Raw genomic sequence first — 20,888 nt, 5'->3', positions numbered from 1 at the left:
GCCAGAGAGGCCATGAGAGGTCACTGTGAGTGCTGCTGAAGTGTCCCGGTGCTCAGGCCACATGGAGCATCCAGAAGGAGGGTGGAGGGGCCCGCTGTGCTCCCTGCACTCCCGGGCCCGGCACTGACTGGCTCAGGAACCCCGGGCCAAGGAGACCACAGAGAAGCAGCCAGAGGAGCTGGGGAGCTTGGCCTGGGGACCCAGACAACGAGGTGCCCGGCTGCCTCTGAGGGCCAAGGAGAGGAAGCCACTCAGGTTCTGCACAACGGACAGAGCTTCCCCGTGGGGGCACTCCACGTGGCCTCCAGGGAGGGATGGTCTGAGACGGTCAAGAGAGGCTGGGGAGGCCCGGGTCTAGAAAGCTGTCTCGCCTCCTCCAGTGCAGATGTCTGTGCCTTGCTGAGGTCCCAGGGCTGGGGAATGTCAGTGAGTCACTGTCTGGCAGCCCTAGAAACTCCAGGCATCCTGCACAGACCTCGAGTGGCTAAGGCCTGTCGTTCAGCAGTCTCCCAGGGCATAGGACGTGCCTCTTCAGCCAAGAGAAACCCCCAGGCTTCCTCGAGCAACCCCAGCCTCGGGACCACAGGGCCCCAGGCCACAGACGCCGCGTGTCCAGTCAGCCTGCTCTAAGCAGCAGAGCCCAGGTGGAGGAAGCTTCCCGCACAGCGTCCCAGGTGCTCAGCACGATCACAGCAGGACGGCAGCGTGGAAGCCAGGGGGGCCCCAGCGGAGGCCTCCACCTCTTCCCAGCGCAGGTACACCAGCCTCAGGCGCAGAAAGGCTGCACCGGGGGTGGCCAGGAGGGAAGGGCACCTGCCCAGAGCTCCGGGTGCAGAGCAGACGGAGGAGACAAACGACAGACTGGGGCACTCTGAAGCTCCCAGAGAAGCTCTAGCAGCTGAGTGGGCTACTGGCACGGCCCTGGACACCCCGCGGTGCTGCCACCTTCTTCTCCACTGGCAGACAGTGTCTCCTGACCGTGAGAGGCTCTGGGCACACGGCACCACCAGTCCCACCAGTCCCAGGCGTCCCTGAGCCAGCGGGACGTGCTGTCACCCATGGGCTGACTCGTCACCCCCAGCCAGCGCTGTCACCTCCAATGGCTGCCCCCGGAAGCCGTGCACTCACGACATCGGCGCTATGGACACAGACCGCCCAGGCTAGGTCCCCGGGAGCCCCAAGCAGCAATGCTGGGGGCAAAGCTTCCGTCTTTGAGTGAATGACGACTCAGAAACCCCGAAAGGCACACAGGGCCAGGCTGGGTGACGGAGGGGCGGGATCAATCACTCGTTCGCTCATCCATCCACACACCCCAGCTCCCGTCCTCTGACCACCGACGCCACACACAACGCTCAGAGACCACACCACCATCCAAGGCCCCGTGAGGTCTGGCTGCCCAGCCAACAGTCTGGTGACTGGCTCCTTTCGGGCTCAAGCCATCGCTGATGGCAACCTTCAGAGAGCCGCCTGCAAGCGTTACCCAGGGCCTCTCACAGGGGTGACAGGACGTCACCCTGGCCCACGCTCAGGAACGAGCCTTGCCGACCTGAGACCCCCGTGCTGGAGCTGTGTGTGCAGGACTGGGCGGGGGGAGGAGTAGTCTGGCTCAGACCCCCACGGTCACCTGGGAAGGGAGCCGGGCGAGGCTCAGGGGCCCATGTTCAACTTCCAGGGCGGGACAAAGACCCACAGGCACGCCCTGCTACTGGGCAGTGAGCTCCCTGACAGACCGACCCTGCGGTAGCCGGGCAAGGGGCAACGGTGAGACACGGTCGCCCACCCTGACCCCAGAGAAGCCCCTGAGAGAGCCCGGCCCGCGCAGGGGGCTGCCCAAAGAAGAGAGCTCTGAACCCACATGCCAAACTGCCACGCTCTACCAGAAGCCTCCCCCCCAGCACCGTGTCCACAGGGTCCTCACAGGGCAGGCCTAGCACCCGGACAGAAGGGGCAACTGAGGCTCGGCGAGCTGCAGAGGCTCGCCCAGAGCTCCCAGAGCACGGGGGAGGACGAGGACCAGGACGGGGCGGGCGGGGAGGAAGGGGCCGCCTCACCTCCGTCTTGAAGGAGGCCTCGTCCTCCGAGTTGGACTCCTCCACCTCCGGGGCCTTCTTCACCTCCCTGGGCTCGCCCTCGGCCTTGGCCTTCTCCCCCTTGGCGCCGCCCTTGTCCTTGGCCGGCTTTCTGTCCGAGAAGGAGGAAGACGGGGTGCGGGGCGAGGTGCTGGGGGCGCTCCTCGACCCCTTGGAGCTGCTCTTCTTCTGCTTTTTGGCGCTGGGCTTGGGCGAGTCGGCGGCAGCCGGCCGCTTGCTGGAAGACTTGGGTGGGGGCGGCGGCCCGCCCTTGGGGGACACGCTCTCCAGCTTGGTCTCCTTCAGGGCCATCTTGGGCTCCTTGAACGCGGCCTTGGGCGGCGGGGCCTTCTCCTCCTTGGGCGGCCGGCCCTCGCCCGGCTTCCGTGCGGCATCCTTGGCGCTCCTGGCCTGCTCGCGCTCCGCCTCCTTGGGGGCGCCCTTGCTCTCGGAGTCCTTGCGCGGCCGCTCGCGGTGCTCCTTGGTCGTCTTGTGGGTCTTGCAGGCCTTGCCGCTCTCCCTGCTGGCGTCCTGAATGCCGGGGCGGGGTGGGGGGAGAGACACGGTCACATGGCATCTCAGGGTCGCCCTGCTCCACCTCCCCCGACCCCCACAAAGCGTAATCCACCTGATTCAGACTCAGCTAGAGAAAATCTTCCATAAAGCGAAAAAGTAAGGCAGCAGGTGAGAGTTTTAAATGGAGCTGTCCCTTTAAACTACTAGAAGTGTCAGCAGGTCCCGGGCGACTGCAGGCTAAGATTCCCCTCTGAATTGAACTGACATTCCCTGAGGGATTCAAGAAGAGTACACGGTGAGTCAGACACGAGACAGGCAAGCCACATCTACCCACTCCCGTTCCAGCACCTCACAGCTTCCCGCCGGCCCGCGGAAAATCGAAGGCCGCGCCTGGCGCGAGGGGCGCTGGCGGAGGTGAGGGGGGCACTGGTGCTCGTGCCCCGCCCCTCTGTCCCCACCACAGAGCCTGCATGCCTCCTGCCCCGTCGCCCCCACCCCGCCTGGACAGCCAGGCTCGGGCACAGGGTCCTCCGATCCCGCGGTCAGCATCTGCCGGGTGCCGCGGGGTCCCCAGGCGCCACGCAAGACAGACAGCCCTGAGCCCTCTTGGACTTGAAGCCACCTGGGCGGCTTCTCTAAAACACGTATGACTCTGGGCCTCCACCTAGAAAATTCAGAGGGTTGAGGGTGGAGCCCGGACTCGGTGCTGATGGGCCAGGTGGTGGAGCTCCCACGGGGGACAGAGGCAGACAGCGGGCCTGCTCCGGGCGGCCAGGGAGGCCAGGCCAGGTTACGCCAACCCTGTGCACCTGCACTTCCTCTGAACGAGGGCAAGACCACCTACCTCCCGGGGCGACGGTGCAGGGCCTGGCAGACAGCGAGCGCTCACCAAGGGGGGCTGACCCCCCACACAGCTAGTGAGCCTTGCGGGTAGGAGCCCCATCTGACACCCTGTTTGGGTCTCCTCCCTGTCGACACCTCACTATCACCCCACATGTCCAGAAGCACTGGACAGGCGCCTGCTGCTGTCAGCTGCTGGAGGCTCTGCGGCCAACTCGGCCGGCCACGTGCACAGCCCGGCCCGGAGACTCTCCACTTAAAGACTCGCCAGGACACTAACAGCAGCCAGACCCAGAGGGTGGCCCGCACCACCTGGGTGGGGGCTCCCCCGAGGCAGCCACACTACACCAGCTCACCCCGAGTGCTGAGGGGATGGGGTGCAGAGTACAGCAGGGGACGGGGAGCCAGGTAAATGCCCAGCAGCCAGGCCTCTGCTCTCACAGCCCACCTGAGGGTGCAGTGACAGAACTCTCCCAGCAAAGAGCCACAGGCACAGGCACCACAGCCTCGACCCCCTCTGACCTACTCAGGTCACCGTCTTCTGACAAGTCCACAACCCACGTCAGTGCCATGGCTTCGGGGACAGCCCCACGTGGCCATGGGCTCCTGTGCCTCCCTGGGGAAGCACTGGCCCCCGTGCCCCGGCCCCGGCTCCTAAGTCACCAGGGCTGTGGGGAGGGTGCCCATACCACAAGCCCCCAGCAGCCTGTCTAATGGGACAGCCCCTTGGGGCTGGCACGTGGAATGTGGCCAGTCCCCGGGGTCTCGGCTCCAGCAAGCTGCTCCCCCGAGGAGGGAGACAAGACACAGATCCCACATGCAATTCCGGCCTCTTCTCACAGTGTCACGTGCCCGCCTGGGCCGCAGGAGCTGCCCAGCCACAAGAGGCAGGAGCACACGGCGGCATATCTGCCAGTGGCCCCCAGCCCTGGGGCCAGCCGAGCCTCCGCTGCAGCCCAGGGCCTGCCTGACTAGCAGGAGCCTTCAGAGAGCGGCTCTTCACTGGGGGCCTGCACAGGCGCCCGAGACCATGGGCTCTGTGAAATCACACACTAAGCTCTGAGCATCAGGCGGATGTTCCCGGGGTGAGGAGCCATCGCACTCACGTTCTCAAAGCTGTCAATGAAGATGGCTAAGAACCAAGTTTTAGAGCAAAGTCAACCAGGCTAACTGGCTGACACCAGACAGAGAGAAGCAGGGTGCTCTTGAAGGTGTGCAAGTCCAGGTGCGTGGGGTGGGGACCAAAGGGAACAAGCATCCTCGCCGTGTGAGCCTTCTGGGGGTCCTGCTCCTCTCCCAGGAGGCTCCGACTCCTGCCTGCCATGCTACCCTCCGGGGTACTGTGAGGTGGGGACAGACCAGGGACTGATCCCCCTAGGGCTGCCACAGCTAGACTCTCCAGCAGCCCCTGGGCCGGGTGATCCCGATGGGCGAGGCCCTGCAGGGACCCACCCCTTCCCTCCTGGCCCCCTCTGCCTGGAGCATGTGGCCCAGCAGCAGAGAACCAATCTGGGGGGAGCAGCCAGTAACAGCCAGCACCCAAATGAAGGTGCTCAGCTGGAGGAACAGGCTGGCACACAGGCCGTGCCTTCCAAGGAGAGAAGAGTGAGGCTGACAGCTCGGACGCCGGGACTGTGGCGACAGGCAGAGGGGGTTCTTGGAGAGCTGCCAGCCAAGAAGAACCTGCCTTGCACTGCCTGAGAAACCTACACAGGCGCCTCCTAAGTCACGCCGCCTGGGCGGCTGGAGAAAGATCCCGGGACAGGGACGGGGTGGAGACGGAGGACCTGGCTACAGGCCTCCCGAGCCTGGCAGATACGCCCGTCTGGCTCAGGGGCTCCCAGGGTCTCAAAGACACTCCAGCGAGAGACGCCTCCAGCAGCCCCAGCAGATGGCTCTGCTGGCTACCTGAGCGTCCTTACCACCTGGGAGGGCATTTCTTCCCAGGGTTTTAGATGACTTGCAAGTGACATGTACGGAAAAAATGGCAATTCCTACTCTTCCTCTTTCGCACAGACTTCTGAAAAACCGTGGGTGGCTGAGAGAGAAGCTGCCAAGATCTCTAGCAAGAATTTTTCTTCCGTTTAACCTCCACAAGGTTCAGGGCCAGACAGGCCCGGGAGGCGGGTGAGGGGGAGACCCCCAGAGCTGCACTCTGTACTTAAAACTGGCCTCACGTGTCTATCTAGAGGGCTTCATTCGGAGGATCTGAAGATGTCAGAGACCGATCGGCCTTGTGGAAAGTGCCAGGAAGACCCTGCCTGGGTGACGTGGCTCTCCTCCAGGAGAGCTGATGAGTAAGGCTTTAAGAGAGGCTGACGTGTCCCACCTGGGGTACCCCAGGCCCAAAACACCTGACAGGGGAGTGAAGCAAGAAAAATGTACAGATGAGAAGTGGATAGAGTCGTGAGCTCGGTGACGTGACGACAAGCAGCTGCCCTGAGAGCCAGCGGGAGCTTGGCCTCCGGGACCGGAGCTACGCGGGCGGCTGCAGGGGAATGGGACAGACGCTCACGGGTTTATATGTACATGGTGACACCATCCACAGGGCTCTGGTGGCCACTCCAGGACAGTTCAGAGAGAGACGTCTCGGGAAGGCAGAGCGCCACCTGCCTGACAGGGCTGAGTGAAGACAATAAAACATTTCTTCCTGGGGGAAACCAGCTCGATCGCCCACACAGGTCCACCCAGCCCTTCTCCCGAGTCAGCCTTCTCTGAGCTGCTGTCAAAGAAAGACGCGAAGCCTGGAACAGTGCAGGGCGGGAGCAGCCAGCCCTGGCAGACAAGTGTCCTGGCTTCGCGGCTGCGGTGCAAACACTCCGTCCACGGCCCCCAACCACTCGAGACTCTCAGAGATCTGTCTGAGTGGCCCTGAGGCCCACTGACTCAGTGTGAGGGGAGGACTGGGCAGGCTCTCTGGCCTCAAGAGGAACAGGGCCAACAGCCCACGAGCACTCGGCTGTCCCATGCACTCCACGACTCTCCTGATCAAGTGGCAAAGAGCAGCCAGGCGGAGCCCACAGCTCCAAGAGGAAGATGCCAAGGGAGCGAGTCCGGGGTCAGAAGGACCAGCTCTGCAGAGGGGGCGCCCTGAGCCCAGGACCCACCGCTGGGCCCCAGTGCTCCCACGTGACTGGGCCTTCTACCTCACTAACCTTGGAGCCGTGGGACGGTTTGGTCTTCTTGGGGTCAGAGAAGGCAGAGAGTGGAATTGTGGGTAACATGGGGTAGTCAGGACTGGGCCTGGACACCGTTTCTGCTCCTTCGGGCATTACCATCACCTAGTGATAAAGAAGAGACAGATGTTATCGATGAGCAAGGAGGCAGGCTGGAAATCTGACCGGCAAGAGGAAGTCGGCCTGCGGGAGCGTAGCTAGGGGCCATCGGAGCTTCCTTCTGGGGCGGTGGGGGGGCGGGGGCGGCAAGGGAAAGCTTGAGCGTCACTTTCCCAAAAGAATCAAAGGCATTTCCTCCGTGAGGTGCTGGGTGCTGGCCGTGCTTGGAGCAAAGCGAGCTCAGCTCAGGGGCGGAGAGCGAAGAGAAGCCGGGGTCCCAGGATGGCTGGGCCCAGGTGCAGCTGCGTGGCCGCAGGGAGGAGAGCCGCAGGCACGGCGGACCGGAGGGCCAGGCCAAGAAGACTCGGGGAATGTGCGAGAAGCACAAGAAGGCCGCTGTGCCAAAGCTGACCTGCACACTGCGGTTAAGAAAGACCAGACGCATGAAGGCAAGAAGACAGCCAGACGCCCACGGCGGAGCGAGCAACTTGTAACGGACGGACACGCGTGTGACTTTGCCGGGTCCCACATATCCGGGGCGCGAGCCCTCCTCCACTGTCGGGCAGGTGACGTTGACTGAAACAGGGAGCGAGCAGTGAGGCCGAGGCAGGAGAGAACTACACGGGGTGGGCGCAGCTCTCTGCAAAAGCCTGCTTCGCGGGCCTGCGGGGGGCGGGAAGCACGAGCCCCACTCTTTGTTAGCAGAGGACAGAGGAGGTAGGCCGGGGCAGGGGTCCCGCCAGCGGGTGCTCCCGGGAAACACCTGCCCAGCTCCAGCGAGGCTCCCGTGGCACCTGCAGAGAGAGAGAAGGCTCGGGGGCAAGCCCTCGAAATACCGACACTGCAAGTGAACACTACACGGTCAGCCACTCAGAGGGAGCCTTCCAGACGGTGACGAGACACAACAAAGGAATAAAGCGCATGTAAAAGAAAAAAAAAAAGAAAAGAGCACTTAGCTTGGCGGGACAAGCACCATTAATAACCTTGAGCACCTGGGATTCCTTGATGAGCCAAACCTTTCACGCGAGGAGGCCGACGTAACGCTCGGTCACGGTCACGGGGACACCGGGTGGAAAGCAGGGCAGTGGAGCCTTTCGTGCCACCCCCCGCCTGGCTCCCCGACTCCGAGGCGCTGAAGCCCAGGCGGAGCTACTCATCGGAGCCGGTCTGACCACTACACTCCTGAGCACAGCACCCAGAGCCCGCCTGCGCCCGGCGCCCGCGCGCCGCTGCTTCTCAGGACACCACCAGGCTGTGAGGCCAGCGAGGACACGCGGGCGACGCCAGCCCAGCCCAGGAGGGCAGACGGGAGAGGCTTAGTTCATCCACGCCTGGACCCCTTCCTTCCACCGTGGCTTCAGTGTCTCCTCTCCCTTCAGTCGCGCCCCAGACCGACCCTGTCCTCCTCTCGGTAGCGGCCCTCACAGCACGAGGACCTGCTTCCACCTCTGCCACGGTGCTCCACGAGGACCTGCCACCCGAGGGACACACAGACCCTCCGCCACCGCTCACCCGCCGCCGGGGCGCACGACACACAACGCTCAGGGGACAGACTGCCGCCTGCCCCAGGGCTGGCCTCCCACGATATGGCAAAGCAGAAGAGCCGCTCCGGTCAGCGCAGAGGGAGCGTCTGAACCTCACGCTAGGAATCACAGGACTCCACGGGACCCGCGGCAGAGGGCGCAGGACAGAAAGCAGTTCTCATTGACTTACGGACCGGTCTGTCCCTCCAGGTCTTCTCGCACCTCCATCAACGCGGGCGGGGTCGGGGGTCACTGCACTAGACAGCAAACGCCAGCCCCGCTGGGGACACTCAGAGCCCCAGAATGGCTAACACAAGGACCACAACTCAGGAGCTGCTGTCCCATAAAGGTCTCCGGCTGCTCCTACAGACAGGCTGCTTTGCCATCAGCCCAGGGCCAGCCTTGAAGGTCCAAAGCTCCAGAGGGTTGGAAAGGCCCGAGCAGCCCACCGGCTCCCTGGGAGCCCTCACAGGGGGTGAAAAGCAGCTGGCACAGCCCACCGCGCCGCGGCCCGAGGCCTCGCTCTCCCTTCCTCCCTCCAGGGCCAGCCCTTCCCAAACTGCCAGCCGGACCTGCCCTCCCAACCTCCAGCCCGCGCCTCCTCGTGCCGCCTCCTCCCCCGCCCCTCGGTTTTATATGTTTAGATGATGCTCAGTGAGCCTTCACCTCTCCAGAGCACAGGCAACTTCCTCATGCAGAGACCGGGGCGGGACGGTCCCTTGGTCCCGGAGCTCTGAGAGGCCCCTGGAAAGCTATGTGCTTGTCTATCCCCTAGAGAAAGGTGACCACGGAACCCTTGCGGGGACGCCCAGGAGCACCTCGGGGAAGTGCTTTGGAAAACACTTGGCAGCAAATATAAGGTGGAGGGAGCAGAGCTGGGAGGACCGTGAAGCCGGCAAGCCCGCCCCACGCACTTGGGTCCTGCGGAACGCCCGGGCACACGTCAGGACAAACGTCTACGTGAATCCACTCCCGCACCTCCGCTCTGGGGCCGGGCTCCATCGGCCGGCACACGCTAGCTCAGAGTCGCTGGCTGATCTCCTGTTAGGAACACAGCAGAACTCGATCCGAGTTTCTGCAACGAATAAATGACTGCCTTTACTTTTTTTTAAAAAGCTCATAAAAGACCCAAGTGAATTACATGAAGAGGAAAGGACTGCTCCCCAGGCCCAAAGAAACTCAACCCAAACTCCCCGTATTTACTGGGGAGGTGGGCCTGCCCACACAACGCACACGTGCATGTGTGCACACACACACACACTCGCCCGACTCCTCCATCACAGGCACTGCTGGCAGCTAGGCAAACGCTCAGTGACTCTGGGTCACTAAAAGGTGGCTTTGGGATGCTCCCTCTGTCCTCAGCCTGCACCTGCCTAGGCACACACAGTCCAGCCTCCACAACCAACCGTCCCCACCCCCATTCTCCAAGGGCCCTGACGGTGTTCTCGGCGCTCTGCCATCACACCAGGATCGCTGGCCACACAACTCGTGACAGAGGCCCAGGTCCTGAGAGCTGACACTTTCGTCTGGCCTCCCAAGGACAAAAGTGCCGGGCAGCGAGCGCCACCGGGGAGCCCCACAGAGAGCCAACGCTGTCTGCCCAGGTGACGCGGCCCCAGCACGGCCTTGCCAATCCAGTCGAAAGCTGGCTCCAGCGCCTCGCCACACCGACAGTCTGGCCTCACGCCCATCCCTCCCCCTGCCCCCCCACTTCGGGGAGGAAGATGCTAATTAACCACAGCTAACCAGGAAGCTGAGGGGATAACCAGCGACTAGTTAGTCATTTATAGCTGACAACGCCCCAGCACAGTCTAGGGACACCTGGGTCCCACCCAGCGCTGCCAGGTGCTACCTGTGCAACCTGCCCATCCAGGTCCTGGGTGCATAACCACACTCGGGAGAGACGCGCCCGGGAGATCGCACGGCGCCCCCAGCACAGAGCCATGACGGACACTCAACGGAGACTCGACGGAGCGGCCGGCACCTCCCCAGCGTCCGTCTGTGCGAGCAGGGGCGGGCCCGCCCGCCGGGGCACACTCACCCCGCCGGCCATCAGGAGCTTGTACCGGAACTCGATGGTGGGGTTGTTGAAGGTGAGCTTCTCGCAGCGCAGGTGGTTGACAGGCGGGTTGCCCTCCAGGTTCAGGAACAGGTCATAGGTGAAGCAAACCTTCCTGGGCTCCTCCTTAAACAAAGAAAACAAGGAAGTCCGTTTCAGAGGGCGGGCGGGAGGCTGCAGGGACAGCCATGCGACAACAGCCACGGGACAGAGGCAGACGTGCTCCCCACTGCCAGCTGGTCTTTCTCCTTCGCTTGGCCCCTACTTCTCTCCCCCTCAGACCCTCATCAGCTCTTCTATCTGTGTGCCGCCTCCTCGTCTATTAGGTTACCCAAAATAAGTGAACCTACTATCTGCAGAGGACCCAGCAAAGCAGGCTCCAGCACAGAAACAAAAGATCATTAAGAAGGATGTTCTCAGATGTTGATGCAAACATTCCAGCCGATGGCATGTTCGGCCCCGTGCAAATATTCAACCCTCACAGCACCCGCCAACAAATGGAGAAACTGAGGCTCAAAGACACACAGATGATAACTGACAGTGCTGAGACCAAACCCCAGGCTCTGAGGCCCACGATCCTAGAGCCTCAACTCCCGCCCCTTTCCTGGAAGGGAAATTTCTCCAAAAATAGACACAAATGGACAATAAGTACACACAAAGATGCTCGACATCACTCATCTTCAGGGAAATGCAAATCAAAACCACGAGACACCACCTCACACCCATTAGGATGGTGATTATCGAAAAAATGGAAAATAAGTGATGGCGAGGATGCAGAGAAATTGGAACCCTTGTGCATTGCTAGTGGGAATATAAAATCGTGCAGTCACTTTGGCAAACTGTCTGGGGGTTCCTCAAAATGTTAAATATAGAGTAACTACGACCCATTTATCTATCTCCTTCTGAGAGCCACGAGTCTGGTGAGGGGCAGCCAAGTAAACCGGCTCCTTGAGCCAAAGCCAACTGGCTAGGTGACACTGCAGGCCCCTCTCCCGCAGCCCCTGGTGTCAGGGAGAGTAGGTTTCTGTCCCAGTCCATCTAAAGCAGACTTGGAAATCGTCCCTCTTCCGCAAGGTGGATGTGTGATAGTCTGGGGTGATGAGATGCAAGGGGGGGGTCAGCCTTGGGGAGGCTTTCCTTCCCAAATAAAAAACAAACGTGCACAGAGGAGGTCTCAGCACCCCTCTGTTTCCTGCCCGACCGTGGGAGGTGTGGCACCGACCACGGGACAAGCGTGGAGGACAGCCACGGGAATCTCAGGGAGGCAGCCCTGGCACCTCCTGACTTCTTTTGAAGGAAGAGGAAGAAGCCCCAAATTAGGCCACTGTTACACCCCTAAATGATCCTGGAAACGAGCAGGATGTCGCGACTGGGAGCAGGGTGTGCAACCGGCAAATAAAGACGGGGGAGGGGCAAAAAAACATCAAGCATTTGTCCCGCCTTTCCACGAGGTAAACACAGGGAAGCTCAGAGGTAAACAGACGCATCCAGCGAGCACACAGAGAAGGAATGAGAACACCACCGTCTGTAACTCCTGATGGTCAACAATCTAGGTGGTCCGTCAGCTGCCGCCAACGTCACACACACAGGCCACCAGACGAGACTGTCGTGCCACCTTCCTGGGAGGATCTCACCTCCAGATTCAAGTTCAAATTGACAGGGAACACACAAATCAGAGGATTGCACTAAATAACAAACACCACAGAGACGAAAGCAGCAAAGAGCCAGCAGGTACTAAACTCGAAAGGACAAATGACCCAGTTTCTTCAACAAATAAATTGCAAAAAAAAAAAAAGACATGGTAGCAGCAGAATCTACGGATTAAAAGGGATTTGAGAGACAAACCCATGAACCACAATGTGAGGATCTTATCTAGATCCTGATTCAACAGAAGAACTTTCAGCACTGACTGGATATTAAGGAATTATGAATGTGTAGGTGTAATACTGGTATTATTATTAACTTACTAAAAAGCAGACCTGATTTTTTAGAGACATGTTCTGAAATATTGACACACGAAATGGTGATGTCTGGGATTTGCTCCGAAATGACACGGGGGGCGTGGCAGCCAGAGGACCAGGCTTGGCCGTGAGGGGTAACTGTTACAGCCACCACCTGTGGGTGATGGCCAGGAGGGCCATCTGCGTCTGTGGATGTTTCAGACTTTCTCCGATAACTTTTTCAAGTGGACACAGGGCAGCGAAAACGCACACTGGAGGAGGACCTCGGCTAAGGGAACGTGTCCAGGAGGGGAAGGCACCACGGCCTCAGGGACATCAGCAGGAGGTCGCAGGGGGCTAGACCACCTCTCACTGGCTGCCCGGCCTTGGTCACCAGGCCTGCCCTCCGGAGCCTCAGTTTCTCCACTTGTAACGTGGGGAGGATTCGATGAGATAACATGGCTACGCCACTCAGCTCTGTGCCATCAAGAAACGGAAACTGCTGTTTTTGCCAGAAAGAGATCTGGGCTTGAAGGCACCTGGGAGACACAGCAGACGGATGGTACCTGAAGCCACAGAACTGCCCAGGAGGAAAATGGGGGCTCACAGGGACAGTGAAAGGACGCTCCACAGCTCCACCTGCTGCCAACCCTGGGGGCACCCCAAGGCTCAGAGCCAGGCCCTCTCTGGGAGACCCCAGCTTTCCGTTCCAGGTGCTGGATAAGCCCACCACTTCTCCTTCAGCCAGCCACTCCCCACCGTCTCCCCGGGACCACTCGCCGCCTCCTAACCATCCAGCTGCTTCCACTACAGCCCCCTCTCAATGCACGCGGTTTACACCAGCTCAGTGCTCACCCCCAACCCACTCCGGTAAAACCCCCCAATAGCCTCCCTCCCAGCCTTGAGGAAAGGCCAGACCACCACTGCAGCTGGGGCAATCCGGCCATCTCGGGCTAGAGGTGGTCTAGCCCCCTGCCCTCTTCCACTCCCCCCCAGCTCTCCTGGGCTGGCACCTGTCCCTCCTCGGGCCTTCTCTGCCATTATCCCCAACCACAGCATGTAATTCTCTCTTGTGAGTAGGACGTGTCTGTTTTCTGGACACACACCCCACGGGACCGTGAGGGACCCTTTCTTGTTCCTGGGCCTGGCCCTGACCAAGCACCCATGTCTGGTGAATGTGCCTACATACTCGTTTACCCTACAAACGTAAGGGGTGCCCACCAAGTGCTCCCACTGACGCCCAGCTCCGAGGAGGGGTCTCTAACCTTAGGATACTCGGCGTCGCAGCTGAGACAGCCAGGGCGGCAGCGATGTTGACGTGACACTGACTACGCCATGGAGCACAACACTTAGGCAGCATGTACGGGGCCAGGCCCTTTTCTAAGCTCTCAACGTGTATGAGAGCTTCACAGCCCGAAACACAGGAGCTCTCACTGTCCCCATTTCTCAGACGAAGACATTGAAACAGAGGCCAATGACCCACCCGGTGCCACGTGGCTGGTCGGCAGTGAGCCAAGACTCACTCCAGGCAGGCCATGTTCTCTGGAGCCCCGGCTCTTGGAACAGCTTCTCACGCCCACACAAACCAAAAAGAGCAAGGCCACAGCCCGAGACAGGAGACCAGGGAGAGTTCTTCACGGCTCCCCAGAGATGGGCGGCACGGAGCAAAGCCAAGGGGAGGCATCTGCGAGCCCAGCCTGTGCTGCTCTGTTGACTCGGGATCAGCTCTGGTAGCCGACGTGGGCGGCACAGCACACTGACAACGGCTGATCGGAGCTCCCTCCGGACAAGATCTCAGGCCTGAGAAACTAAGGAACTTCCGAGAGGGTGACAGACTCCTTCCTGGACACCCCTCCTGGGAAACCCGCCTCCTGAGACACAGTGAGCATGCAACACCCCCGAGTCAGCAGCAGGCTCGGGGAGGAGCAGCCGAGTTCAAGGTGTGTGGGGCCTGCAGTCCCAGGAGTCACAGCCTTAGTCATTCCAGCCAGACCCACACGGGCCCCGCTCTCAGCAAAGGCGGCCGCGGCTGGCCTCCAGTGTTCTCAGGCCGGGCCGCGGCAGCCATCCACTCCCCAGGCCTCTGGCCGCAGGCCAGCGTCTCTCTCCAGCCACAGCAAACTAAGATGTGGAGGAACTGGCCAAACTGGTGCCAGCGCCTGAAGCTGACAGCCCGTGCACCCGCCAGGCCGCGGGAGCCCGAGCGGCAGGCTGGCCCTGGCACAGCGCGCGACAAGGCAAACAGCCCACAGCGCTGGGGCTAGCTGACTGCACTTGGAGCTCCCCATGGTGCCCATCCACCACTTTGGGACACCCCCGGGGCTGTCTCCAGGGCCCCACCCCCTCTACAGCTGGCGGGGCTGGCCCTGGAGGAGCCCCAGGTTCACGGCCTCACCCTGGGGACAAAGGAAAGAGTAACCGCCCTCAGACTCCCGGCAGTCCACGAACTCACTAGCAAGGAGGACGCCTGGCTCCTCAGGACCCTGGGGCCTCTTGCCATCTCCGCCCTGCCCACACTTGTCCCTGGGCCTGTGCGACACTCACTGGGAGAGGCCCCGGGTTCACATACACTGGGCTTAAAGCACAAAACAGTTAAACCTGAATGAGACCACGGCCCTAGATCTAACTGCCAGTTTACATGGCTGCAGCCTGCAACATCCCTATGGGACAAACAACACGGCTTCTTAAAATACTCCACAAGGGAGAGAAAAGAAAAGAGAGAAGGGGGGAGAGAGACGGAGGGGGAAACACAGTTAAAGACGCTTAAGAGATAGAGACTCCAGGCCGGCCCCGTGGCTTGGCGGTTAAGTGCGCGCGCTCCGCTGCTGGCGGCCCGGGTTTGGATCCCGGGTGCACACCGACGCACCGCTTCTCTGGCCACGCTGAGGCCGCGTCCCACATACAGCAACTAGAAGGATGTGCAGCTATGACATACAACTATCTACTGGGGCTTTGGGGGGGGGGGGAATAAATAAATAAAAATCTTAAAAAAAAAAAAAAAAGAGAGAGAATCCATAGCAATGCACCAACCTTAGTTGAACCCTGATTTGAACACACAAATTATTAGAAATATATATATATGAGAGCCAATTAGGGAAGCCTTGGCATTACTGGCTATTTGATGATCAATTTAATAACTGCTAGTTAAGATACCATGGTTAGGTTTTTTTTTTTTTTTAAGAGTCTTATCTTTTACAGACTCAGGCTGAAATATTTACGGATTAAGACAGGATGCCTAGGACCTGATTCAGAATAATCCTGGGGGCCAAGATGAAGAAACACTGTCCGCAAGTGGACGCTGAGGCTGCCCGGTCGTTGGCTCCGCTCTTCTCTCTGCTTCTGTATATGTTAAGTTTTCTGTATTAAAGATGTAAATACACATGCTTGGCTCCCCCCAGCCCTCCTCTGGCTCTGCTTTTGAGTACCTACCGACCACCTACCATGAGCCGGCTCTGTCCTGGTACCGAGGATAGGGTGAGGCCCCTCACGTTGCCCAGAGGAGGCCCCATGGAACCTTCCGTCCCTGGGTCCCCGGGAGCCTCCCTGGCCACCCAGTGAACGCCTCCCTTGGCTTCGAGCAGCCGCCTCGCTGCCAGCATCATTTAGGGAGCCCTCCCCGGGGCCAGGCGTGTGCTACAGGCTCACACAGCACCGTACTTCATCCTCACAAACGCTCTGACAGCTAGTCACTTTCTCACCGTCCGTCAGGAGGGGAAACTGAGGGTAGTGGCATTTACCATTTCCCAAGGCCACACGGAACCAACAAAGGCCAGGCCCGCGCGTCTGTGCACCAGCCTCTGGGGCCTTCCTGCAGACACGGCTCTAACACACCCGGCCCACTGGTCCCCCAGCCCACGGTGAACCGGAACGGTGAACGGGAACGGGACTGCCTCCAGGGCGGCAAGAGATACCTGCCGCCTGCCCAGCAAAGACAGCAGCACGGGGAAAACAAGCCCTCCAGCACACACCACCAGACCTCAAGTCTCGCGTCCAGGATTCGATCCTACCGACCTGGTACACGGAGGTTGAGGAGGGTCACTGAGGCACAGCCCCAGGCGTGAGAGGCCTGGAGACGCCCAGTGCCCCTCAACAGAAGGCGGGTAAATCTGAACTGGTCCAAGCTGAGGGGCACGCTATGCAGACACCACAAGAACGAGGGAGAGCTCCGTGTACCGACCCGAGAGGCCCACAGTTAAAGCACACACCCACGCCACAGAAAAAGATGTTTCTGGAAGGACTTACAACTAATGCTTACAGTGGTGTTTCAAGGAAGCAGCTTGAGAGAGGACTTCAATTCCTTGCAACCTACATGTATCACCTTTGTAGTCAGAAGTAGATAAAAAGCTTTTAAAAAGCCTAACGAGGGGCCAGCCCGGTGGCCTAATGGTTAAGTTCACGTGTTCCGCTTTGATGGCCCAGGGTTCGTGAGTTCAGATCCTGGGCATGGACCTATGCACCACTCACTAAGCCATGCTGTGGCGGCATCCCATATACAAAGTAGAGGAAGACTGGCACAGATGTTGGCTCAGGGACCATCTTCCTCACCAAAAAAACTAATTAATTAAAAATTTTTTAAAAATTTAAAAAAGCCTAAGGAAACCAGTACAACGTGGGCTGAAGACTGTGGGCTTTGGGGGCTGAGACCTTCTGGATGCCAAAGCAGCTCTGCCGCCAACTCACTGTGTGACCCTGGACATGGACAAGCCACGCCACCTCTCTGAGCCTCAGTGAGAGAAGGATGCAACAGCACAGGGTTCCAGGTTTGGCAGCCCGAGGAGTACGATGGAATCCCACGGCTTGTGGATCACAGACTGTACTTACACATGCGTGTAAAACACGGGGAAAGGGTCCGGGAGACAGACACGCACTGTTCACCTCTTGAGAGGCAACACACTGCGGGCGGAGGGACAGAGAGGGAAGAGCTTCATTCTTCTACTCTGTGGGCCTCAGGATCATCTGATCCGCAGAAAGCTGAATACCTTCGTGTATTGATAGGCAATTAGAAATTAACACAAGGCGGCACAAGGGCACACACTACATTTGAAAGAACTTTCCAGGAAACAGTCCAACATTTTTATGCTTCAAGTTAGCTTCTATCATCTGGAACTCTTAACTGAATGATTCGTCCCCAGTCTAACACCAAAAAGGGTGAGAAAGTAGCCTGCAACATAAACACACAAGAAACAGCCATTTGTGAAAGAAATCTGGACCAACACAGACAAAGAGGAAGAAAGGACCAGTGTCTGCAGGATGAGCCCACGAGTGCTTGGAGCCGAGGCCCGCGGGTCGCCGGTCCCCTCTCCGCACCTCACTGCCCCCAGTCTAAGAGAGACCATGCCCCCTCGCGTCCCACAGTGGCTGCAGGACAGAGAGACACAAGAGCCCGTCACGCCCAACATGGGACAGCCCCTCTCAAGCCCAGATCCGAGGCTGCCTGAGCCCGCACTCTGAGCCCCGAGAGCACGAGAGCACGGGGCTGGGCTGATGTTGACAACACCTCCACCCCGGCACTCCCTGCCCCACCCCTGCTCAACAGCACGCCTCCCTCACTCTGGGGGGGGGGGGTAACAGTGCAAATGACTCAGTGACACAATTCCCATCTCTACAGGAAACAAGTCAGTCAGCAGAGATTCTCAGGGAAGCCGACTCCAGGCCAACTCTTCCAGCCCCTTCTGGAGCAGCCCAGGAGAGGGCACGAGCGGGGGAGCCGGGCTGGGGTGGGGACCATCCCTCCAGGGGGTCCTGGGGTGACTGTGATCAGCCGCAGGGTCAGCCTGCCCCTCTTCTCACGCACACTTGCTCTTTCGAGGTGCTTCTCTACGCGGCTCCAGGCGCTGCCCTCTAGGAAATACAGATGCTTCTGGGGTCCCACATCGAGGAACAGACAGATGCCCCAGGGAAAGACAAACCAAGGCGGACAGCTGGCCAATCCATGCGGCTTGTCACACAACTCGGCGGCCCCCTGACCTTTCCCTGGCTCTCCTCGCACAATGTCCCTTCTGTTCCGGCTCCTCGGCAACCCACCAGTGAGGGCCGGCCCCCAGGGCCGCATCAACCTGCCAAGTGTCCCTGGCGGAGAGCCGCCGCCACGGCCACCTCCACAGAGGGGCTGCCCGCCTCCTGACCCCTGGAGAGCCCCCAGAGAGCCTGGGAGCCTCGAGCGGAGCGTGCAAGGCGGGCGGCTCCTCCACCAGCTGACCCGGGGTGAGGCGAGGGGACGAGACAATGGTGACCCCAGAAGGGCCGTGCCGAAGCGGGAGAATCCAGGTCCCCCCTTCATCACTCGAGACCAGCTCTCACCACCGAGGCGCAACTTAAACTGAGGGCAAGTGGGAAAAGCCCGACCTGACCGCGTAAGCAGGCTTCTGCAGCCCAGAGCCATTTCCGCTCTAGAGGGCAGGGAGGGGGGAGGACTTGGTGGCCTGGGGCCTCCCACCGCATGTCGCCAGTCCTGCCACACTGCCTACACGGCTGCTCCCCCAACACCAGTCAGCCAGGATGTGTCCAAGAAGATGCCTCTGAGGGTTTGAGGCACGGAGGCTGGCCAGTGCTGTCTGAACTTACTTAAAAAATAAAACGCCCTTTCTAAAATCTCCTAATAAAATGTACCCAAATGACCTTTCTGTGACTTCAGCTGACAGCATTTGAGTAAAGCCACGGAAAGTTAGTGATACTGAGGGCTCGCTGTCCAATAACAGCCTGTTGTAGGGGGCGGAGGGAGGGCGGGGAGGATGTCTAATATTAGCAGCCAAGAGCCAAAATAAACTTCTTCACATTTTACTGTTTCTGAACATCGGGCTGCGTCTTAAAGTCAGCGTGCACGCTTGACACCTTCTCCTCCTCCTCTACAAGTGCGTTACTAGATGGACGGTACATCTCACAATGAAGGGAGGCTGGGCCCAGAGGAGATGGGGCACGGCCAGCTGCAGGGAAGTTTCCGCGCCCCAAACAGTTGAGCTGTGGGTTCGATACAAAGTGTGCCCAGGCCAGCGCTGTTTCCCTTTCAGACACCACAGGGCACAGGCAGGGCTGCCGGCCGCTGCGGGCGTGATGATGACAGAGCAGTTCCTGTGAACTTAGACCATCTCTCAACCTCATCCTATGACTGACTCCCTTATCTCCTCTCGGTTTCACCAATCACTTGAAGCCAGAACTCAGGACTAAGGGGCAACCAGCTTTAATTTGAAAAAAGAAAAAAAAGTGGATGAGCTCCCTGCACCTGCTCACACCCAAGACCAAGCCCTCCAGGTCCACCCAGAGCCCCCTCCCAGGGGCACCCTCCCCGCTTCCTAACCAACCTCGGACAGGGGTAAGTACTTCCTGCTTGGCAGCCAGGGAACTGCCTCCAGGAAAGGCTGTAACGTGACCGTGCTACCACAGAACAGCCGGGACAGGCACGGGACGAGACAGGCGCCTGTGGGGGACTCTGAAGCTTGTGGCCAAACAGGCAGATGAACCCAGAGGGATCAGAGGAATCAACCCTTTGCTGAGGGTCTGATGGCACATCCACTGGCCAGACACGGGCTTGAGAGGTCTTTTTATAAAGCAAGTGCGCTCATGTCACCCCCAGCTGAACTCTCCTCTCCGATGGCTCCCGATGTGCTTGGGGAGGAGCGGCACGGCCCACCTGGTCAGCTCATCTCCTCCCAAACCCACCCCGCCTCCCTTCTGAACAGATGTCCCCGCCTCTCGACCTTCAGGCCTCTGCCACTTTGCCGGGAACAGTGCTCCCTCTCCTCTGCCCCGATTCCTACCCCCCTGCAGGACTGAGTGAACCTCGCTTCCTAAGGGAAACCTTTCCCGACACATCCCCCAGCCCTCTCTAACTGGTCCCCCGTCACACACTCGCAGCACCCAGCGCTTCCGTCTCAGAGCACTGATGACTTGTCTGGTGTGGCCACTTCCGTTATTGCTTGTTTACTGTCTCTCGTCCCTGTCAGTCTGGGAGCTCCGCAGGACACAGGAGTGTGTCCACGGTGGGCCTTAACGTGTCTGGACTCAGCAAATATCTGTTGCGTGAATACATCAATGTAACAGCAGCAAAGAGCAGAAGCAAAGCAATTCTTCCTGCTCATTGTAAATAAATAAGTTTTTCTAAAAAATCCTCAATTGCAAAGAATAAATGACAACAGCAACCCCCACTAGATACCATCTTCCTGCCGGCAATTTCCTTCTGCCTCTTTAAACAGTGGGCAGCAAAAAGAAACTCAAGGGCCTTGGGTCTGGCCAAGGGTTTTTAGATACACCAAAAAGCACAATCCATAAAAGAAAAACAAATGATAAACTGGACTATCAAAATTTAAAACTTTTGTTGGGCAAAAGATACTGTTAAGAGAGAATGAAGGGGCTGGCCCGGTGGCATAGCGGTTCAAGCGCACGCTCTCTGCTTCAGCGGCCCAGGGTTCACTGGTTCAGATCCCGGGTGCGCACCAACGCACCGCTTGTCAAGCCATGCTGTGGCAGCGTCCCATATAGAGTAGAGGAAGATGGGCATGGATGTCAGCCCAGGGCCAATCTTCCTCAGCAAAAAGAGGAGGATTGGCATCAGATGTTAGCTCAGGGCTGGTCTTCCTCACCAAAAAAAAAAAAAAGAAAAAAAAAGAGAGAGAGAATGAAAAGACAAGCCACAGACTTGGAGAAAATATCTGCAGATCATACACCAGATA

General features: G+C 59.4%; 1 protein-coding gene across 2 annotated transcripts in view; it reads right to left on the bottom strand.

Moving 5' to 3' along the window:
- The window catches only part of MLLT1 (MLLT1 super elongation complex subunit), a 59,281-nt gene that overhangs the window by 10,662 nt on the left and 27,731 nt on the right, over nucleotides 1-20,888 (bottom strand). The window contains exons 4-6 of one of the 2 annotated variants that reach the window (XM_087425642.1): nucleotides 10,265-10,408; nucleotides 6,581-6,706; nucleotides 2,052-2,600 (exon numbers count right to left, since the gene is read on the bottom strand). In XM_087425642.1, the coding sequence (XP_087281768.1) occupies nucleotides 2,052-2,600; nucleotides 6,581-6,706; nucleotides 10,265-10,408 (819 nt within the window). The remainder of the gene's footprint in view (nucleotides 1-2,051; nucleotides 2,601-6,580; nucleotides 6,707-10,264; nucleotides 10,409-20,888) is intronic. The other variant, XM_087425643.1, reaches the window with a different exon arrangement.

This window comes from Ceratotherium simum, chromosome 39, assembly GCF_057802395.1.
Source record: "Ceratotherium simum simum isolate JZ-2026a chromosome 39, ASM5780239v1, whole genome shotgun sequence".
NCBI classification, from domain to species: Eukaryota; Metazoa; Chordata; class Mammalia; order Perissodactyla; family Rhinocerotidae; genus Ceratotherium; species Ceratotherium simum.
Note: the sequence above shows the minus strand (reverse complement) of the source record. Positions and strands in the feature narration are given on the sequence as shown.